Consider the following 20,512-nt stretch of genomic DNA (forward strand, 5'->3'; position numbering starts at 1 on the left):
CCTTTGCTGTTCCCTCTGTCAAGAACACTCTTCCCTCCTTCCTCCAAGGCTGGGTCTTCCTCATCATTCAGGTCTCCACTCATGTCACCTCCTCACATCCTATGCAAAGGACACTCCTGCTGCATTCTATACCTGTATACCCTATTTGATTTCCCTTCACGATCTGAAATTCTTGTTTATTTGCTTCCTTTGCGGTCTGTCCTCCCTTCCTACTATCACCACCAGCCCACCAACTGCATGAGGAGGAACCTCATCTCATGTGCCCCTGCAGCCACACTGCTGGGCACAGTCACCAGAATAAAAAAATAACTAAAATCTGCTTATGGTAGAAGGTCCAAATGTACAAAAGCTGGGATGACTTGAAAGTTGTCCCTAACGTATTTTCTGACATCAAATATTACAGGATTGTGTGTTTATATTCCATTCCAGTATATGTTTAAAAGATAGTAAGGCAAAAATAAATTAAAGCTACTAGATAGATATTTCTCCAGTATGGTATGGTAAAGATCAGAAGTATCAAAAAAAAAAAAAAATCAGAAGTATCACAACACTTATGGCATTTGAAAAAGCATGTCCTCCCACACATTGCTGGCAGGAACATAAAATGACATCTTTTTGGAGAACAATTTGGAATTATCTATGCAAATTACAAATGCACAAGCCCTTTGAGCCTATGTCTTAACTTTCAGGAATTTATCCTATGGGCAAAGGCAAAAATAATGTACACATACAGGATATTCACTAAAGCATTTCTATAGATGAGACAACATAAATGTCCAAAAGCTATGGGACATTCATACAGTGGACTATTACGCAGCTGCATAAAAGAATTTGGTAGCTCTTTATAGACTCATACAGAACAAGCTCCATGGCATGTTGGTTAGTTTAAAAAGCCAGTTTCAGGACAGTATTATTACACTGGTTTTGTTGTTGTGGTTCTGTAAATATATAGGATATGCTTGCAAATACATCGCATGTCTCTAAAATGACACACAAAATACAAACAACTTTGGTTACATCTAGGGAAAAGAACTAAATACGCAGGAGATGGAGAAAGGCTTGCTTGTGTAGCTTTTGGACTTTAAACCGTTATTTATATGATTATTAACCCTCAGAACATACCAATTTAAAAGGGTCATATTCCTACACAAAAAGCTTTCAAATTATTGATCTGGAAGACCTCTCAAGATTTCTCCCAAACTTGAGATTCTATGCTATTCTAAAATTTCAAAGTTTAATGAAAAAAATGCTATGCTTGTCTTTATTCCTTTTCCACAATCAGTACCTGATAATCATTCTTTGATTTAAAAGACTTTTTTTCCTCATTTCTAGCACAAGATCCCATCCTCCTCAACTAAGAGTTCCACCAGCTGAAGTCCAAGGCCTTACGTCACACAGCTCTTCAATTTATGCAACAGAAGATATATTCCTGGAAGGTTATATTCTAAATTGTAATATAAACAGTACAATTTATTGTGCCAGAATAATAATTTTTTTCTAAAAGATGCTGTCATAATAAATAGTATAGGAGAATTTAGCTGCCTTCTAGGGCTTTTCGTCTCATCTAGTTTAGGAGCTAGGACGTGTTTATATGAAAAAATAACTATCATGCTAGGAAGGATATTATAGACAGTAAATACATAGTACAAATAAGCAATCCCTCAAGAAATTCAAAGAAAACATCACATCTACTAAGGTAGGCAGGAAAAGCTTCAAAAAAGAAACAGAATCTGAGTTGGGCTTGATGGATGATCCAATTTCAATAGGCAAGGGACTGCACAGTAAGGAACACTGGAGTGGTTCAGGAACAAGTGAGCAGACCAGTCTGGACAAACAGAGGCCGCAAGTGGTCGGGAGTGTTCCTAGCTCCTGGAAGCCCAGGTAATCAGTCCCTGACGCCTGCCTGTATCCTTCCAATGCCCTGGATTAATTATGAGTCTTCCTAATATTTCCCAGAGTGGTCATTTCTTCTCCATTCTAACCACCTCAATACAACCCACACCCTCATTCCCTCCCTCTGCAAAGATCTCCAAACTCATCCTCCTGTTTCCCATCTTCACCATCCCAATTCACAGTACAGAACTCATGACATTTGTTATTTTATATGCATAACCCACTCACCTCAAATGTTCCAACAGCTAACTACTGCCTACAAATAAAATCATTCTCTTTCTCATTCGAGGCCTTCTAACATCTGCTCTCTATCCACCTCTCACTCCATCACTGGACTCACGCTCTCTAATATGCTAATTTCATGCCTATGCCCTTGCTCTTCCTTTTACCTGGAAAATATTCCTTATTATGTTCTCAGGCGGGGCACACATAGTTGTAAAGATTGTGAACACTACAGTTCATATAAATGACACCCCACCACCACCACTGTTGGGCAGTATACAACCTCTGCAACCTTCCAAAGATGACTTGTTTCCATCCGCCTCCTCCTCCACTTTGAAGGCCAAATTGTGTCCCAGAACAACTCAATTGTTGATCAGTTGTGCCTCTGATTCCTGTATCACCAACTTAACACCATTTCTTTATTTAAAAAAAAAAGTTACAATATTTGGAATACCAACAGTGCCTTGAACACAGCAGATACTCAAAAAAGATGCTTGCAAATGATGACAGGATAAGTCAAGAAAGGCAGATTGTGGGGGCACCTGGGTGGCTCAGTCAGTTAAGCGTCTGCCTTCGGCTCAGCTCATGATCCCAGGGTCCTGGGATCGAGCCCACATCTGGCTCCCTGCTCAACATGGAGCCTGCTTCTCCCTTTCCCTCTGCTGCTCCCTCTGCTTGTTCTCTCTCTCTCTCTCTCGCTCTCTCTCTCTGTGTCAAATAAATAAATAAAATCTTTTTTAAAAAAGAAAAGAGGGAAAAAAAGAAAGGCAGACTGGGGGGAAACCATAAAGAGCCTTAAAAGCCAAGAAAAAAGTTTTGGCTTTATCTGGTAGATGCCAAATATGGTCAGATGATCAGAATGATGTTTTAAAAAGACTAATTTCAGCAACCACAAGCAAGCAGGGTTTGAGAGACTATTGCCAAAGTGCCAGTGTAGAGGCCCTATCAGCTGGAGGAGGCCTATGGGAGGCTCCCTCTGTGACTTCCAGCCTCCTCAGCTGCTCACCCATCCATCTTATCTGTTTGGGATTACAGAGGTTGGTTTTCATATACCTACACTTGGAGAGTAAACCTTAAAACAGGACCTTTAAGCCAAGAAAAACATGCTTTTGCCTCAAATATCTGGGTATCTAGGAAACAGTTCTGACTTGGATAATTACATGCATATGTAAAATACATATACACAAATCAAGCATTCCTCTCCTTCCTTCACTTCTTTTGCAGTCCCGGGAAGTCTAACTCAATTCTCCTGTTTCCTTTGCTAATGTAGCTTGAACTTTCACTAACCTTAGAATTCCACAATTACTAGTGAATCATTTCAAGGCGAGTTATGGCTCATTTTCCTATGGTCCTCTAAAAGAATCAAGGGCACTTATGTATTTAGATATATAAATTCATTTCATTGTACTGATGGAATACTAAATAAGTAATTCTTATCTGTAAATCAAAAACTCAGAACATAATACATTAAACAAAATTACTTTACTAATGAATTTCCTTTTAAAGCATGTATCTTGGATTTCATGCCAAGATATCAATATATTAGTAATGGACTCTGTGGAACTAGACAATTTTATTTACCTCTTAGATTAAAAAACAATCTTCACTCTCCAAAGGAAGAATATTATGTGTAAGTAATGCACTGCAACCTCAAGACACATAGTATCATTGGAAACATGCACATGTCTATCACGAAAAGATTATCAGGCACAACCTAATTTTAAAAATGAACGGAGGAGGGGCGCCTGGGTGGCTCAGTCGTTAAGCGTCTGCCTTCGGCTCAGGTCATGATCTCCAGGTCCTGGGATCGAGTCCCGCATCAGGCTCCCTGCTCAGTGGGGAGTCTGCTTCTCCCTCTCCCTCCACCTCTCCCCACTGCTCCTACTCTCTCTCTCTCTGTGTATCTCTCTGTCTCAAATGAATAAATAAAAAATTCTTAAAAAAAAAAATGAATGGAGGAAAAATAAATAAATAAAACCAATAAAAATGAATGGAGGGGGGCCTCTTAAAACAGTATCCAAGGGGCGCCTGGGTGGCTCTGTTGGTTAAGTATCTGCCTTGGGCTCAGGTCGTGGTATCTCAGTGTTCTGGGATGGAGGCCCACATGGGGCTCCCTGCTCAGCCGAGAATCTGCTTGTCCCTCTCCCTCTGCTTCTCCCCACACTTGTGCTCTCTCTCTCCCTCAAATAAATAAAAAAATTTTTAAGTGAATAAAAAATTTAAAAAACAGCATCAAAAGTAAAACAATATACAATTTTGTGTTTGGGCTCAAAGAGACTGTCTCCCTTGAAATCCAACTTTACTGTTTATTCTTCCTACCAAACATGCAAAATAAACTCACCAGTACTAAAAACAGAAGTATATTATCTCTATCGAAAGGTAAACACGATAGAAGTAAAGATTAAAATATTTTCCTTTCGGGGCGCCTGGGTGGCCCAGGTCATGATCCCAGAGTCCTGGGATTGAGCCCCGCATGGGGCTCCCCGCTCTGCGGGAGGCCTGCTTCTTCCTCTCCCACTCCCCCTGCTTGTGTCCCCTCTCTCTCTGTCTCGCTCTGTCAAATACATAAATAAAACCTTTAAAAAATAATAATAAAAATAAATAAAATATTTTCCTTTCATCCTAATAAACTGAAAAGAAAAAACTATTAACTAATACTGTTTCAGGATTTAGGGCAGTTTAAATGTTTCTTCTTTTCCAATGTAGTGATTTTTTCCCTCCCCATACTGAAGATCCTTTTGAAAGTCACAGTGTGTATCTTTGGTACCAAACGATGGACAGGTGCTTTGCTAACTCCATTGGAAAAGAAAAGAGAAAAGGGCACAGACATCCATTATTTAGAGTCTATCGTTAAGTTAATCTCCTTTAGAATCTAATAATTCCATTAAAGTACATATTATGCAAAGTGTATACAATGTGTGGCCTGTATATAGTAGGCCATATTTCACTATAACCAACTTCATCTTTTCAAACACCACCAAAAATTGGCAAACAATTCAAGTTGCTCTTAGCCCAAGGTTAAATTGTTGAATACTAACAATAAAAGTTTAGGGACATCTAGTTAACTGGTTTCTATTTGCTCAAAAGTAAACTAAAAGATGGGAGGCTTGTTTCTCTCTACCTGCCCCTCCCCATGCCTGGCGATTCGCCCTCAAGAGGAGAGCCTACTGTACCGACCCCAGCCGCCTGGTGCCAGGAAAATAGGAGTGGGAAGTGAGGGCCAACTCGTCCCCTGGTTGGCCTCGCTGGGCCCGGAACCCGGCCTGGCTCGGCAGCCCGGAGGCAAACAGGACAGAGACACGACCGATGGACGGAACGGACAGACGCGACAGGACGGACGGGACGGGCAGAGAAGCAGTGCGTCCTACCCGGAGGGCTCCCTCCCAGGGCCGGCGGAGTACCTGCTCCGGTCATCCAGGCTGCGGTTGTCGGCCGCCGCGGCTCGCCAGTCAGGCAGCGTGCTGGCGCACAGCACCACCATGGACACGATCACGAACACGACCGACACGGTGGCCAGGATCTGCGCGGCCAGCGACGACGTAGGCTCCTCGAAGGTCCGCCGCATGCGCTCGAGCCAGCGCCTGGAGGGGGCTGCCTCGGCACCGCCGGGTCGCGCCTCGTCGCGGCCCAGCGCGCCCGGCTCGTCGGCCGAGTAGAAGGTGTAGGTGTCGGACATGCGGTCGTCGAGGCGGCGCTGGCAGCAGTACTCTAGGTGCGCGCCCTCCAGGCCCCAGTAGATCATCTCGTTGTAGAAGGAGAGCTCGCACATCCGCGGCGCGAAGCGCAGCTTGCCGTGGCCGCGCACGTAGAGCAGGATGAAGCCGAAGGCCTCCGAGTGCCGGTCGAAGAAGTACTCGTTGCGCTCGCGGTCGTAGTCGTCGCACACCTCGAGCACGTCGCGCTCCGAGCGGCAGCCGTGCAGCCGGCTCACGCGGCGCAGCGGGAAGTCCTTCAGCAGCTCCCGGGACAGCGAGTACCGGGCGCCGCCCACGTTCAGCACCACCGAGGCCGCCCCGCTGCGCCCGAAGGTCATGGCTGGCCGCCCCGAAGCCCCGAGGCCCGAGGCCGCAGCCGCCGCCGCCGCCCCCCACCCCCGGCCGCCGCGCGGGGCCTGGCTGCCGGTGGCCGATGGGGGAGCGCGCCGTCGGGGCCAGCGGGCTGGCGGGCCGGCTCTGGCTGCGGGCTCTGCTCCTGCCCTTCGCTGGCCCGGAGACCCCCCTCGGCTCTAGCGTCCTTGGCGGCCCAGCGTTGCTGCTAGCGACGCTCCCTCGGCGCGGTGGCACCTGCAGGTGGCTGAGGAGTCCCCTCAGGCGCCAACGCTGCGCGCCCACTGGCCGGGAACGAGGCTGTCAGCGCCCGGGGATGCCCCCTGTGAGGCCGGGGTGTCCTTTCAAACGGTGGCGCGGCCCCCCCGCCGAGGGGCAAGGGCGCCGGGAGGAGGCGCGGGTGCGGGATGGCTCCCCGTCCCCGGCGCTCCCTCTGGCCGCCGCTCCGGCAACCGCCCCGCCGCCGTCCAGAGGCGAGAGGCAAAGTGAGCGGGTTCGGAGGCGGCGGAGAGCCGGCTCCGCGAGGCGGGGGCGGGGCCTCCTCGCGGTTCCCCCTCCTCGCCTCCCAGCTCCGCACCGCTCACCTCCCTCCCCGCGCCGCCCTCCTCTTCCCACTCGCGCCCGCACCTCCCGGGCTCGCTCGGCTGGGATTCCCCGGCGCCCCGCCCTGGACCTCGGGCTCCCCGCCCCGTGACGCCGCCCTCCCCCTCCGCTCCCGCCCGCCGCGGCCAGGAGGGGTCCGCGGGGCGGGGAAGGGAGCAATGGGGAGCCCTGGGGCGGGGGCAAAGCCCCGCGGCCAGGGTGCCTGTTCCCGCGTGCCGCCCCGGGCCATCAGGGGTGACTTGGGCAGCTCCCAAGGGCCCTTTTAACAGCCCCCCAAAAGGGAAGCGACCGAAGAGTAAGGAGGGGTGAGGACTGGGGTGCAGGATTTGAGGGGCGGGGACAGACGGCGTTTGGAGAGCTTTTTCCAGAAACTATCCGGAACCCAGCTCGGTTTCTGAGACCGCCCTAAGGGATTTCTCAGAGAAGGCACCCCAGCAATTGCTTTTCTTGCCGACTTGCTTCTCCTCCCGCGGCGCGGAGACCCACGTACCGCGTGCTCCGAAGGCGGCCACACACCCCAGCACCCAGGCTCGGTGTCGCCCTCCCGTCTGTCCTCCCGGGGGCAGGGGGGTGGAGCGGCCCCAGCCCCTGCTTTCTGGGGCGCGGGTCCTAAAAGGGCGCCTTCGTGTAGCGCGCCTGGACCACCCCCCCCCCCCGCCGTGACGCTTCCTGTAGAGTGGGTGAAAGCGGGGAGAATCGCTCTGCCACTGGCAAGAACAGAATTTTCCCGTAGCCTTCGTCTGCGTCCTCCTTTTCATTATGTCTTGATTTCCCCGGTGCACCCCAGAGCCGACTGCAGCACTGGCTCTCGGAGCTCGAAAAGCCCTTTAAGGCTTCTCAGAGCGAACTGCCCTGAGCTCCGGTCGATGCCCAGGGAGTGGGTTCCGTTGGCAGGGATTATTTTAAACTGCTACCATCAATTCACACGACATCCGACACCGGCAGCCAGCCCGCGCGGTGCCCGCCAGAGACGAAACAGGTGAGTTGTAAGGCAAATTATGTTAAATGCAAAACAAATGCTGGAAGGAAAAATAGGGGTGGGGTGGGATGGGATGCGGTCATCTGACCTCAGAGTAACCCAGCTGGTTACTGGGGAGGGTTTTACTTTGCCCTTCACTTTTCATAATTTTGTAGGATTGTCCCGTGCCCACTAGAGGTCACCATAAAGAGTCATTTTGCTTTGATTCTATTGCGGATTCCTAGCTAAAAAGCAGACACCTAAAAATTGAAGCGCTGTCCTTCCTCTCAAAGTAAAATCACTCTGGGTGGTTTCTTAAAGAATGGAAATCTCTATATGTTGTTTATCCCTTGACTTGGATAACTTATCTTAAAAGCACTTAATGTGATTAAAAGCTCAAAAACAAAAGTTGTTTATTTGCAAAGTAGCTACTAAACCAGGAAAACATCCTCAAGGAAATGAGTTTCAAGATAGAATGGAAGGAGGTGATGGTCATGAGCTGGCAGAGAGAAAGAGCAGAAAGCATTCCAAATAGCCGAATCTCAGATGTAAAGGATTAAAGTCTCTAAAGAAAGTTAATGCATTTGCTTGGCTCAGAGGACCCGGATCTCGAGAGCAGAATTTAGATTTCAAAGTCTAAGTAACGGGATGCCTGAAGATTTTAATAATAGAAATGGCTTGATGAAAGCTCTAATCAGAAAGATTCTTTTGCCCTTTAGTTTATTCTATGCAGAAGACCATTTTTGCAACGCAGGACTGGGAACCCCACCCCCAAATCTTTGTACATGAGGAAGGGTCAGTTCTTTCTTTATTTCTCTCCTTTTTTTTTTTTTTTTTTTTGAGAAAGGGTCAGTTTTGAGAAACACTGAGACCAAGGACTCAGCAGGACTTGAAAATGGATTTGTTATTGGATATGAGGATGGAGAAAAGTTTGCAGATGTGAGCGGAGAGAAGAGCCTGGCTTCACACCAGCAAGAGCCAGTTCTTCAGGGAGTTGTTAAAAATACTTTCTAGAAGCATCACAGTAACAAAACACAGAACAACTATTTCGTTGATTATTTGCTCCAACGTTATTATATTTATTTCCTGTGTTCTCTATCTAAAATCCCTTTAAAGTCTGTTGATTAAACCAGTTGAAGAAATATCACATTTTAAATTAAATTTGAGCTTAGAAAACAAATTAATTTGATGATAATTTGTGCCTCCTAGGTATATTTTCATAAATTTCTTAGAGAGATAGGTTTAAATAACTTCATTTGTTTCAAGAGTAATATATTTATTTGATTTTAATATCATCAACCACTGCTGCAGTAGCAATACCCAAATCATGTTTTTCCCCCCAAAAATCATATTCTTACACAGTGAGATGCAGAAATGATTGGTTTGTCTCAATATAATCAGGTTTAGAAAGTATGCTTAAAAACCGTTCTTAGAATTATTAAAAATTCTATTCCTTTGTACTTTGAGAAGATTATGTTGAGAATCATTTCATCTAAATTCTTTTCTGGATTCTGGATGACATTTGGGGCCTTCATATATAAATCTTTAGAATGCATTAAAATTTAAAGGCAGCAGGCAGAATTTTAGAATTTGAAAGAACTGAGAGATTTTCTAGTCTCAACTTATCAAGCTTTATTTAGGGAGGAGTAACAAGTTTTCCTTACTGAGATGTGGCTGTAACTTGGGAGAGGTGGTTCGGTTCCCCTTAGCAGCATCATGGTAGAGACTAGGCTGGAACCAAGTTTTCTAGTTCCAGACTCTGGTCCCTCCATCTCCAGCGCAGGCCTTGCTGCCACAACCTTCCATCTGATGTCTTGGCGGCACTCCCGTTCTTTCCTCCCTCTGTGAATCCTGTACTAAGCCACCAGGCAGCTCTTCCTTCTGTTCATTCTCATCAAGCCGTTCCCCAGTTCAGAACCTAAAAGGACTGTAAAACTGTAGAATTACAAACTGTCTGTATAATGGAGTCCAAATTGGTTATTAGGGCCCTCCCTAGATTCAGATTCTGGCTGCACAACTTACTCGCTAAGTGACCTGGAACAAATTCTTTGAGCCTCAGTTTTCTCATCCATAGAATGGAGGTAATCAGAAGTATAGCACACGGTGATATGAGGGTTGAATGAGGTGATGCGACAGTGGTCTACAGCTCAGTGCATGATCCTGGCAAAATCATACTCCGGGTGTGCTTTCCCTAGCCCAATCAAGCCATGCTCATTCTCATTCCTGCGTTCTAAATAAATACAAATCAATGCATCTGAAAATGTGACCGATCACAAATAGTAACCTAAATTAACATAAAAAATTCAGTGAAAAGTTGTGACCCTCAGAATGCCGAGTCTGGATGGAACACACATTCTTCCATTACTTTGTATTGTACAACTGGTTGAGCTCAGGGACTCTTGAACACCCTGCCCCAAAGCTTTATAAGTTGAAATACCTTGTGGGCACTATCCATCTTTGCTGCTTACTTATCGACTCTGCTTTAAAAAGCCCTCACTCTTGGGGCACCTGGGTGGCTCAGTCGGTTAGCTGTCCAACTCTTGATTTCAGCTCGGGTCTTGATCTCAGGATCGTGAGTTCAAGCCCCACAGTGGGTTCCACACTGGGTATGGAGCCTACTTAAAAATAAGTAAATAATTAATAACAAAAATAAAAAGCTCTAACTCTGCTGTTAATTCGTATTTCCAAGTGTTTATGGTTAGACCAGCTTATTTCTCAGCATCTGCAAAACCAGTGGATGCTTTAAAAAGTCAGCTTTTCTTTTAAATGGAAATGTAGCCTTCCAATGTCTCTGATTTTATATAAATGAAAGACTCAAATGACTTCATCTACTATGCACAATTACCCAAGTAGAAGGTAAAGCTGCAACTTTTAATAACCTGCCCTCACAACCATCCCACCAAATAGACCCCATTCTTAAGTCAGAAGCCAGCAGAGGGGTCATTCACCCCTATCTGAACACCAATGCCTTTGCCTTATTCTCTGCTCCAGGGCACTTTGTAGTCTTATGAAAGCAAAAGGAACACTATCGTCCTTAAATTTCCAGCTTTGAGAGGGTCACTGTGTAATCATTACAGGGGAGGCAAAATTTTACCTCTAACCTCTTAGGTTTTTCAACTGGGCCTGAGAATTAGGTTGATATGACAGATTAACAGAGAAAGGCATACAAATTTATTTAAGTTTTATGTGACCCAGGAGCGCTCCTGAGGAAATGAAGACCGAAAGAAGTGGCAGAACCTAAATGCTTTCATACTACGTTGAACAAAGAAAGGCAGTTGCAGAAAAGTTACTAAAATATATAGGGAGGCAAAAGGAAGAGAGGAATTCTTTTGACAAAGTCGGCTTGTATGGAATTCTCTCAGCCTCAACTTCTGAGAAATGATAAAAATGGTACTTAACCTCCTGGTATGGGGAGAATATCTTCCATGTGGGGGTTTCATCTCCTGCTTTTAGGAAGAAAAGGGGGCAGGGTCAGAGCATCCTTCTTGTACCTGTTGTTTCTGTAAGTGCTTTTAGCTCAAAATAATCCTTATGCCAAAGTGGCATATTTTGGGGTGGCATATTCTGCTGCCCTTCATCATTAACAGCAAAAACCTTTGTGGTGCTATTTACAGAATGGCCCTTCTTTATCCCCACCCAGCCCTCACTCCCGCGCACTATGTTGGATTGTGATGTAATGGCCTCTCCTCCCCACCACCACTCTGTGTCCCTTGCTCCTTACAGTAACTAAGAGCCCTTTCTTTCTTTTTTTTTTTTTAAAGATTTTATTTATTTTTTAGAGAGCGAGCGAGAGAGAAACAGCATGAAGGGAGAGGGTCAGAGGGAGAAGCAGGCTCCCCGCTGAGCCGGGAGCCCGATGTGGGACTCGATCCCAGGATCCTGGCATCATGACCTGAGCCAAAGGCAGACGCTTAACCATCTGAGCCACCCAGGCGCCCACTAAGAGCCCTTTCTGTGTGGCACCACAAGCTCAGCTTTCCACAAAAAACTTCTTACTGTAACCCTCATTGTCCAGATGAGGAAATGAGGCTTCAAGAGGTTGGACTGGCTCAAGGACCCATAGCTGCTAGGAAGCACTAGACCCAGTACCAAAATCCCAAGTCACGCGAGCTCTCTTGCCTGCCGTGCTGTCTCACCACTGACTCCCCTCTCTACCAAGCATCAAACATCCCTGGGGAGGGAGGATCAAGGTAGGTTAATCCAGAGACAACATTCTGACAGATCTTGAATGGGGGTCATTCTACAAGATAACTAATCTTCAAAAAGTCACTTTCAGGGGCACCCGGATGGCTCAGTTGGTTAAGCATCTGCCTTGGGCTCAGGTCATGATCCCAGGGTCCTGGGATGGAGTCCTGCGTTGGGCTCCCTGCTCAGCGAGGAGACTGCTTCTCCCTCTCCCTCTGCTGCTCCCCCTTTTTGTGTGCGTGCTCTGTCTCTCTCTCTCTGTCAAATAAATAAATCTTCAAGAAAAGTCACTTTCATACCCTAAAATATTTAATCAGGAGATGATATAATGTCTGATATTTGCTTCAAAACAATCAAGGGCAGGGGCAAGTGGATTGAGGTTGTAGATGAAGCAAGATTAGCTGTGAGCTGATAATTGTTGAAGCTGAGTGATGGGAGTTCCTGATATTAATCTCTCCTTCTTTGTATTTATTTGAAATTGTCCATAATACAAAAGTAAAAATTTTAAACTTTGAGCTTCATTTAAGTGTATTTTTTTAAAGATTTATTTATTTGACAGAGAGAGCGAGAGAGGGAACACAAGCAGGGGGAGTGGGAGAGGGAGAAGCAGGCTTCCCGCGGAGCAGGGAGCCCCATGCCGGGCTCGATCCCAGGACCCTGGGATCATGACCTGAGCCGAAGGCAGATGCTTAACCAACTGAGCCACTCAGGTGCCCCTAAGCTTATTTTTGAATGTTGACAATTACTCCTTCAGACCGGACCAGAATGCACTTTTTCACAATGCCTGTCATAAAGAGGCCCTCTCGTTTCTCCAGAGTATAAAAAAGCTCAGCACACATTTGACCATGTCTATTAAAATTTTAAATGTACACACCTAATGGTCCCGCAATTTTAACATCAGGAATTTATCCTACAAATAAATTTACATATTTCATAAAGATGTACATTTAAGGATCATTGCATTGTTTTCAATAGCAAAAGTCTAGAAATTATCTAAATGTCCATAATTAAGGAACTGAGTCAGGGCCCCTGGCTGGCTCAGTCCTACAACTCTTGGTCTCAGGGTTGTGAGTTTGGACCCCACGCTGGGTGTAGAGCTTACTTAAAATACTTAAAAATAAAAATCTTTAAAAAAAAGTTACTAAGTCAAATTGCTAAACAAAGTCTAGGTCCTGCACTATGGGTTAAATTATTCCTTCTTTATATGTAAGATACATGGATATAAATACAGATAGATGATAAGGCTTCTGAAAAGATACATAAAATACAGTTATGGGTGATTCTTTCCTGCTCAAGGAACTGGGAAGGTTAGAGTAAATATGAGACCTATTTGTTATTGGTTATAACCTTTTGTCTTTTTTTTTTTTTAACTGAGTTCAAGGATTATGTTTATAGTTTAAAAAAAATTTGTTAAAAAAAAAAAATCTCAGCACATAGCCTCCTACCAAATTCTCTTTTCCCTCAGGCCAGTTCTTGCTGTGTCCTGCCTCCTCTGCTCAGTTACATCTGGGGTCATGCACCTGCTGCTCCCTCTGCCTGGAACACTCTGACCCAGAGCATTATGTGGCTGACTCGTTGTTTCTCAAGTCTCAGTTCAAAGGTCACTTCCTTGGAGAGGCCTTCCCTGACCACCCATGCTAGCATATCAACCTACTTTTTTATTCCGTTATCACTATTAAAAAAAAAAATCATCTTGTTCATCCACCTGTTACTTGCTTATCATCTGTCTCCGCCACCAGACTCTGCTCACTCCCTCTGAGAATGGGAACCCTGGGACTGGTTCACAGCAATGTCCCCAGCATCTAGAACAGTACCGGGCTCCTTGTTAAAGCTCAATAACTATTTATTGAGTGAGGGAATTAATGATTATTACTGTCGGTTAAAATAGTGTTCTAAATAGAGTACTAAACTGGAAGTATCCTTGTATAGGTAAGAGTGAAGTTAGAAATGACCAACTTGAGGGCACCTGGGTGGCTCAGTCGTCAGGCGTCTGCCTTCGGCTCGGGTCATGATCCCGGGGTCCCAGGATCGGGTCCCACATCAGGCTCCCTGCTCAGTGGGAAGCCTGCTTCTCCCTCTCCCACTCCCGCTGCTTGTGTTCCTGCTCTCACTATCTCTGTCTCTGTCAAATAAATAAATAAAATCTTTAAAAAAAAAAAAAAAAGAAGAAATGACCAACTTGAAAAACCCAGGCTCTTTCTGAAAAACCACTTCAATTTTGTTAAATGGTTGGCATACTGGCAGAGAAGATCTTGGCCCGGTTTTCCCTGGACCTATAGTGTATGCCAGCTTCCTAGCATTTAAAAACACTGCAGAAGCCCTACTCATTTAGCAGGCCCGAACCCTGGGTCAGGCCCCAGCCCCGGAGTCCTTCCCTAGCAGGTACTTTCGTTAGAAAAATTCTTGGAATCGGCTCTACTTGTGTCCAGATGCCATCACCCACTGGTACCTGTCCCTAGAGGAAGGAGATATTGTGGAATCAGACCAGAGGCTTCAAGAAAAAAAAAAAAAAGGCCACAATTGAATTAAACACTTCAAAATTGTTACCAAAAAAATAAAACTGTCCAGAAAGGATTGGATGTGGATCCAGGAGGTTCTATGTGTCTTGGCTCAGGGAACTATAGAAAATATGGAAAGAAATGTAAAAGGCTATTGCCCTGATGGTAGACTGACATTTCAGAGACCCCACTGCCGGATTGGATGGTCCAGATCAGCAAGAGAAGCTTTCCAGCAAAGCAGGCTTTGAGCCCAGACACGAAGGACGTGGGAGAGCCAAGCAGAGAAAGAGGGATTCCCCCACTCTGCCCCTTACCACATCACAGGGCATATTCATACAGCCCAAGAAAGGATTCTACACACAAGAAAAATCAAAGACGTTTTCAAAATGAATGAAAATTCCCTGCTGTGTTTTATCCATTCTGCAAAGAAGAGGTCTGCCTTTATGAACATTAATGAACCAAAATTAACTAGTTTAGGAGTCTGCTTTGAAAAACACCTGCTGTTCTTACCCTTCTGTCCCTGTAACAATCTTATTTCCCTGCCCCACAATCCCAGCCCTCCTCCCCCTCATGCCCAGTGCTATTATTTCTGCCTCAGAGGAAAGATTGGGGCTGGGGTTGACTGAAACGAAGCGTATGGTATTCCTGGAAATGATCTTCTCATTGTAGATGCAACCAAAATAGCATTGGCTCTACGCTTAATAATTGATACACTCTTCAACAGCAATTGCATTTTTCTCTAAGGTACAGGATTTAAAATACGGACTACTTTTCTCCAGTTCTTACTTGGAGATAAAAATCATCCAATTCTGGTTTGTGTGATCCCATACCGTTCTATGGCAAAACCCCAGCCTCGTTTATCCCTGAGGCACATGTTCTCACAGGTGAGCAAAAAGTGTGCTTTTAGTGGAAAGCTGCAAAATACAGCAATCTGGAAGATTTACAGTTTTTAAAGGAGGTTTAGAGCAGATGCAATTAGGTTGGTATAAGCCTGTCCAAGGCCTGGGTCAGAGAACAGAGGCTATGGCTCAGCAAAAAATGCTAAAATGAATGGCCAGCTATAACGCCACGTGGCCAAGTGACATCAGATCCTATCTTCAGATAGGCTCTTCCTATGCCTGCAAGGGAACTTGCCCTCTGCTTAACATTTGCTAGTACTTCCAGTCTTCCAAGGAGGATTTTTCCTTTCCAGAGGAAAGTAATCACAAATAAAAATCTATGTAGCAAAGGAATACTGAGAAGCTTTTTATACCCTTCCACTAGCTTCTATTGTGATGGATGAAACTGCAGGAACAATTAGAGTAAATGTAAGTGTAAATCTCCAAAGAAAGAAGAAAATAGGCTTACCAAGTTTCCTTTGACGATGCCAAGGCATTCTCTTCTCTAGATGTAGTGTGTATTTAACTTAGTGTCAAGGGATTAGCAAAACGCTCAATGACTATACCAGTGGTCTATCTCAACAGCGACAGATACTTACAGAAAGGGAGAAAATGCGAGTTTAACTTCCATTGAATCAGCATTAGTCAGGACTTTCAATTTCCAGTTCACTGTGATTTCTCCCTAGTAACCAAGTCAAGAGTGATATTTATATACTATATAGATTAAATATTGCTGAGACATCCCCTTACTTCTAGGACCCTCAAGGAAACCGGTTTGAATGGCGCCACTCAATCAATTCTCCCAAACTGAAAATGCAAGGTATGCAAGTAACACTGCGATTTCCTTTGATTTAGTCACCATGGGATCCCCTAGAGGAATGTTCACTCTGCCCTCGCTTCTAACCTGCTAAATAATCAACTAGGCACATAGGAGAGACTGGCGTCTCCAGTTACCCCCCTCAGGGGGCACCCCATTTTATCTCTGCCTTAGCAAGTACCTTGGTAGATGTTTAAGGTATTTTTTAGATGTTAAACTGTAGTGATTTATATGGCAAAACCCAATTCAGGTCAGAGGGATTTTAAGGACAAAATGAGAACTACTTGGAATACCAGGTCCCTGTAGAGAATTTGACTGAGAAAGGATTTTGCAGTCACTGAGCTTCAGTGGGTCAATCTTCTTGGCTTAATAGGCATCCTCAGAACTGAACATTTCAGAGGCTAAGAAAAGAACCTTCCTGAAGATCACTAGGAGGCCTAGAAGGGAAGGAGCAGTGACCACACACTGGAAAAGCTATGGGCTCTAAGTTAAGGAGGCAGTGGCCTCCGGAGACCACCTAGTCAAAGCTAACACTGCACCTAAAGCTGTCAAGGGACTGAACTCCGTGAAAGAGTATAACCAGACTTATCAGGACCCTCAGGAATGTTCTTTGGATAGCCATATTGGATGGAGAAAAGAGTAGAACTTCCAGGGCAAATAAAGAGGGGCCACCCCCTCCCCCCCCCAAAAAAAAGGAAAAGAAGAAAAGAAGGGATATTTGGAAAGTTGGGCCTAGCTAACTTGAAGGCCAGGCCATGAGTGCTGGAATCAGTAAGCTGGGAATCAGGGAGAATCTGAGAGGGCCAGAGAAGTGCCAGGACAGCCAGGCTTCCCAGGCTGGTCTGAGAGGCAAATGGGAGCTCATTCCCAGGAAGGCCAGGGAAAGAGCTCAGACTCCCATCAGACCAGCAATGCTGGCCTCCTCCCTCCCCCGCTCAGGTTGATAGAAGTGAGGGTTTGAAGAATCCCAGATCTGCAATAATGAAAGTTGGGCAAATCATGGTTATCTCAAGACAAGAAAATTGTGCTGTTAGCTCACCATTTTTATGCTGTTTGTAAAAAATCTGTACTTTCACATTTTCATTTATATATGCATGTGTGTGTTTATTTTGAAAGCTCTTTCTGAAAAAGTTCAGTTTGTGTTTGTTAAACTGAAGGGAAAGGGATTTGGGGCCATATTTGGGTTTCAGGGTAGTAGCCACAGAGATAAATTATTTAAAAAAAACAAAAACACGGGCGCCTGGGTGGCTCAGTTGGTTAAGCGACTGCCTTCGGCTCGGGTCATGATCCCAGGGTCCTGGGATCGAGTCCCGCGTCGGGCTCCCCCTGCTCTGCGGGGAGCCTGCTTCTCCCTCTGCCTCTGCCTGCCACTCACCCTGCTTGTGCTCTCTCTCTGTCAAATAAATAAATAAAATCTTAAAAAAACAAAAACAAAAACCATAAATATTGCTCCCTCTTTCTTTGATCCAGGCTTTTTATTTTTTTATTTTTATTTTTTTTAAAGATTTTATTTATTTATTTGACCGAGAGAGACACAGCAAAAGAGGGAACACAGCAGGGGGAGTGGGAGAGGGAGAAGCAGACTCCCCGCCGAGCAGGGAGCCCGATGTGGGGCTCGATCCCAGGACCCTGGGATCATGACCTGAGCCAAAGGCAGATGCTTAACGGCTGAGCCACCCGGGCACCCACAGGCTTTTTATTACGCTCAAAAAATGGACACGTGTTCACGAAACTCAAGCCTTTTCAGGTTTAAGGTCCCAGCTCAACCTAGCTCCCTGGGTGTCCAGCTGACTCCCTCTCTCCTTCCCCAACAATGGTTTTACAGAATTCTAATTTTACAGGCTTACAAACTCAAGGCAAATGTTATAGTTTTATTTTGCAAAATGGCAATCAATACCCTTAGATTAGGAAGGAAGGAAATGGCTGCAGGACCTTAAGTCTAGAATTGAAACAGTAAATGTGACTGAGGAATCTAGCAGTGACAACCCATGGACATTAGTCCAAACAGCCATTTAAGCACCTTTAAATGTAGAGAGAAAGCAGAAGAGAGAATGCATATCAAAGTCTACAAAGAAATTAGGAAGCCATAATGGAAACCAAAGTAGGCCTTTGCAAAAGTATACCACACTTTATCTTAGGTGAGGAAAAAATAAAAGTTGAAAATACAGTTGAGTTGAGCACACCCAGTGCCCAGATCTTTGTTTGTCTCTTTCTTTCTTTTTTTTTAAATTTAAAGATTTTATTTATTTGTAACAGAGAGAGAGAGAGCACAAGCAAGGGGAGCGGCAGGCAGATAGAGAAGCAGGCTCCCCGCTGAGCAGGGAGCCCGATGTGGGGCTCCATCCCAGGAACCTGGGATCATGACCCGAGATGAAGGCAGATGCCTAACCGACTGAGCCACCCAGACGTCCCCAGATCTTGGTTTCTAATACCATTCTCTAATAAAAGGAACCAAGGCTCCTTGGAGGAATGTCTGAGTCTAGGACCAGGCAAGAAATATACACAATGAACTTGGAGTATCTTGTAGTGTCAGAAAGTTAGCAAGTGCTGATAAAACAAAACCACCGCCATGATGTGAGTATGTCAAACCGACAGAAAAGTCACCTAAAAGGGTTTCCAGTGGTGAAAACTGGAACGATTTGAGCAAAATGGTCAACCTCACCAATGATACCATGTTAATAGTAAGCACCTTTTGATATGATATGAGGTAATGAGAATGGCACTTTACCTCTCTGGTCTTTTCCCCCCAATCTTCCCCAACCTGGCTCTTCTTCTGCCTGGACTTTCTACTCTAACATCCCAGCTTCTTAGCTCTGGCCTCAAGTCCATGACTTTGATAAACACCTCACTCCTCTGTCCTGGCATCTCCTAGAACTGACAAACCCCTTGCTGGCATCATATCTCTGAGAGTTCCTGTGGTAGGCAGCCTGTAAGATGACCCCCAGTGGTTTCCTGGATAATCACCTCCCCTTGCGCATGGACTGGACCAAGTCACTCACTTCTAACAAATAAAACACAGCAAAGGTGATACGATGCCATTTTCAAGATTAGGTTACAAAAAGCCTGCAGCTTCCATCTTGGGCATTCTCTCCAGCTCTCTTGTTTGCTCACTCTGAGGGAAGCCAGCTGCCATGTTGTGAGCTGCTCTACAGAGAGGCACATATGGCAAGGAGATGATGTCTGTGGTCAACAAATAGTCAGAGAGGACCCAGGCCTGCCCACAACCACATGAGTGAACTTGGAAGCAGATCCTACCCCTGAGCCTTGGGATGACTGCAATCCCAGCTGGCAAACTGACTGCAGCCTTGTGAGAGATCCTGAACCAGAGATACCCAGCAAAGCTGTGCCCAGATTCCTGACGACAGAAACTGAGATAATAAATGCTGTTTTATCTTGCTAAGTTTTAGGGTAATCTGTTACACAGCAATCAATAACCAATAAACCTCCTAAACCCTTGTACCACCTTCGTGGGTAACTCAAACTGGGTGAACCCAATGTCCCACTTGGAAACCAGGTATCATTATGCAGGGAGATGAATGAGAGTTAAAAAGGAATGAATGGTGCTCAAGAGTAGGCAGAACCCTTTCTTTCTCATTAATTCAAGCCAGTTTGGGCGTCCCTTTGTCAGACTGGCTAATCTAGGCTGGCTAGTTGCCAGATAGTTGCATCTGATTCCTTCTAAGGCAGCTGAGTCAAGCTGTCCAAGTTCTCATGCAAATAATTTCCTAATCTTTCCAGCTGTGTGATAGAAGCTGACTGAGCAGTCTTCCTAATTTTAGACCCAAATGGGGAGACAGAGAGACAGTTAACAACCTTCCTCCCTTCCTCACTTCGACATGCGAGAGGATCATGCGGGGTTACTCACTGCAGAATGTAAGGTATCTGTGTCTCCAGTTCGTGTCAAGAGTATAGTCAGAGTGCAGTGGCATGTCCAGGAAGGTTGGGACAGGTGAGTTGTGGCTCTTGCTATGGGGTTTGCTCTGGAATAATGTTGTTCTTTCCACCCACTTTCAGGTGGTCAGCCTCTCTGGAATAAGACATCTAGGCAAACTGCTTAGCAGAACTGGTTCAGGGAAGGGCAAGAAGCCAAGGTGTGGTCTTAGTGGTAGAATAAAGATTGGACTGAGCTGCTCCTCATCTCTCGGGTCCAAGCACAGGCAGGGGAAGGCAGAAGATCCAGGTTCTCCAGGAGCACATAGACCCACACTCATGGTGGGGGTTCATCAGACCTTCAAGGTACCTGCCAGAGTCTCCTAGGAAGTTTGTAAAGCCTGAAAATAAGCTGGGATCTTGCCAAGATTATCACTGCCTAGCGTGTGTTCCAAGCTATACACATTTTCAAAACCACCTCCAAGGCTCAGCTACTTTGAATAGCCTGTCCTATTCCTTGGCGGCTACATCTGCCCTGCTGG

General features: G+C 45.5%; 2 protein-coding genes across 5 annotated transcripts in view; one reads left to right on the forward strand and one right to left on the reverse strand.

Moving 5' to 3' along the window:
- Positions 1–6,216, reverse strand: part of KCNG3 (potassium voltage-gated channel modifier subfamily G member 3) — a 45,576-nt gene extending 39,360 nt beyond the window's left edge. The window contains exon 1 of one of the 2 annotated variants that reach the window (XM_021697636.1): positions 5,517–6,216. In XM_021697636.1, coding sequence (XP_021553311.1) covers positions 5,517–6,148 — 632 coding nt within the window. In that variant the 5' untranslated portion in view covers positions 6,149–6,216. Of the gene's footprint in view, positions 1–5,483 lie in introns of both variants that reach the window. The other variant, XM_021697635.1, reaches the window with a different exon arrangement.
- A 1,416-nt stretch (positions 6,217–7,632) lies between these two features.
- The window catches only part of MTA3 (metastasis associated 1 family member 3), a 213,253-nt gene continuing 200,373 nt past the window's right edge, over positions 7,633–20,512 (forward strand). For 2 of the 3 annotated variants that reach the window (XM_044918687.1, XM_044918686.1), the window contains exon 1: positions 7,633–7,743. The gene's annotated coding sequence lies outside the window, so the exon portion shown is untranslated. The remainder of the gene's footprint in view (positions 7,744–20,512) is intronic. The other variant, XM_044918688.1, reaches the window with a different exon arrangement.

Source organism: Neomonachus schauinslandi, chromosome 10 (assembly GCF_002201575.2).
Source record: "Neomonachus schauinslandi chromosome 10, ASM220157v2, whole genome shotgun sequence".
Classification (NCBI taxonomy): domain Eukaryota; kingdom Metazoa; phylum Chordata; class Mammalia; order Carnivora; family Phocidae; genus Neomonachus; species Neomonachus schauinslandi.